Below are 2087 nucleotides of genomic sequence, written 5' to 3' on the forward strand. Positions count from 1 at the left end.
GATCTACTCAGTCTATTTCTATGCTGTGCTTTGACAGAGATGTTATGCTCTAACGAGGAACTTCTGTGCCTGGATGGTGTCCTCCCCCCAAATTTCAATGAAAGCCTCAGTCTCTGCATCATCCCGGGTCTCAACAGGCTTTTTCGATGCCATTTATTGTACGCAGGCTGAGAAGAAGTTCGTGTTGTGAACTGGTGAATTGCAAAGCTGCTGTACGTACCAGCTTCATGCCAGTGACGTTACGCTACGTGATTGGCTGAACGTTGCCACCCGATGTAAAACATTACGGTTGCCCAGACAACGATAACATGACGCAGCGTCAGTGTGCCGAGTCAGGAGCATCTGCAGCGTTAGCGTGTCTAATGACTGATGAAGTTTTACCTGAGTGATAACAAAACTGAAAAAGATCCGTTTATGTAAACAAACTTTGATATAAAGGTGGAGAGCTGGGTAGCGCTGTGGCTAGCTGTGATCAGTAGCTAACAGGTTAGCCTCTTTTAGCTCGCTCAGTTAGCCATATTAAGCTACACTACTTTTAAATTCATGTCAACAACAACCGTTCATTTTCTACAAGTAGAATAACTGTTTTCTTTGTCTAAAATCACTTTGAAAGTCATTTTTAAGATGTTCCACTTGTCCTCCTCTGCCAAAATAAAAAGAATAAAAATAAGCTGAGACTTTTGTCACCTTGTTAAATTGCAGAGCTCAGTCTGTCCTAGAACGCAGTACTTTCCTTCAAGACTGACAATGATTGTTTTCTGCATTCGGCTACTTTAGATCGCCAATAAAATGTAAAATAATAGCAAATATAGGTAATAATATGTCAAAACTCCAAAAGAGATCGGATCCTTAAGAAACCGGTGCAATACAGTTTATCCGACCCGAGCAGATCTGGTACCTGCACCGGACAATCCGGAGAACCTGCGAAATGAGTCAGCTGACTGTAAATAGGAGAGGATGCGGTCTGCTTATTTGCTCGTTCTTAACTGAGAACAGAGACTCAACTGAACCACAAAGAGCCCTACTGTTGAGCTAGTACCAGTTTAGCAAGGTTTGCTTGTGTCTGGCACGGTTCAGTGGCGTTTACACGCAACAGTTACCTCGGTTACCGTGCCCGGACCAATCACGGTTTCAAATGGCTACTGTAAATGGGGCTATAGGCAGTGTAAACATTTTCTGTCACGTGTTTGTTTTCAGTATGAATTCTGCCCTTTGACATCATTTACTGCTTTCCTGATGTTTCTTTAGTCTCAAGTTTCCTTTTGGGATTTAAATGTGATACTTATACCTGCTTGCAAAGAGTTTATGAAAGAATCTTAGAAAAAATAAATAAATAAATCAAAGGTAATGATGAGAAATTTAACATAAAGAGAAATTTCTGCAGAGAATCTAAACTTCACAGAATTGGATTGAACATGTAAAAGTGTGGATGGGAGACTAAGTGAGACACTTCCCCTAAATGAGGCCTAAACCAAATCAACCTGCAGTGGTGATCAGTAAAGCATGTGTTCAGGTTTGCATGGAGTGCAGAAGAAAGCCAGACCTCATCTCCATCCTCCAGCGCTCCTCCTCCTCCCTTCTTCTCCAGTACTCCTCTTTCTGCATCTGCTTCCTCATCTTCTCCTCCTGGATCTTTCTGGCCCGGATGCTGGGCTTGACCTCGACCTGCAGATCAGGGTTGACCTTCTTCTACAAAAGAAATCAGAGAACGAGGCTTACTGCTGTGATCTCCGGATACTTTGTGCTAAATAGAAGCAGGTTTGTTGTAACAGCAGACTGAGTTACTTTCCGCAGGTTAAACTGTACATCTGTCATCAATCGGTGCTTTTAGACTCAGATTCATCCTCATCACTCAATCGAAGAGCTGAATTTTAACCCTGTAATTCCCAGAAGGCTGTCTTCTGTTTCACTTTGAACCAAGCGTACCAGTTTGGACGTAGGAATATGTAGTAATATTTAAGGTGTTAAACAACTTTGAAAGCGTGTCACACTGGATAGATCAATGTTTATCTTAGTTTCCGTAAACCTGCAGACGTTGATCAGTCTTCAGAGTCATGATATGAATTTTAACAGAACCAGCATTGTTC

General features: G+C 42.0%; 1 protein-coding gene across 2 annotated transcripts in view; it reads right to left on the reverse strand.

The window, feature by feature from the left end:
- Positions 1-2087, reverse strand: part of zfr (zinc finger RNA binding protein) — a 39980-nt gene that overhangs the window by 15245 nt on the left and 22648 nt on the right. For both annotated transcript variants that reach the window (XR_001481629.1, XM_015388894.1), the window contains exon 11: positions 1544-1689. Coding sequence is in view for 1 of the 2 variants with exons in the window: in XM_015388894.1 (XP_015244380.1) it covers positions 1544-1689 (146 nt within the window). In the remaining variant the exon portion in view is untranslated. The remainder of the gene's footprint in view (positions 1-1543; positions 1690-2087) is intronic.

The sequence above is a fragment of the Cyprinodon variegatus genome, unplaced genomic scaffold, assembly GCF_000732505.1.
Source record: "Cyprinodon variegatus isolate N-32 unplaced genomic scaffold, C_variegatus-1.0 Scaffold440, whole genome shotgun sequence".
NCBI lineage: Eukaryota > Metazoa > Chordata > Actinopteri > Cyprinodontiformes > Cyprinodontidae > Cyprinodon > Cyprinodon variegatus.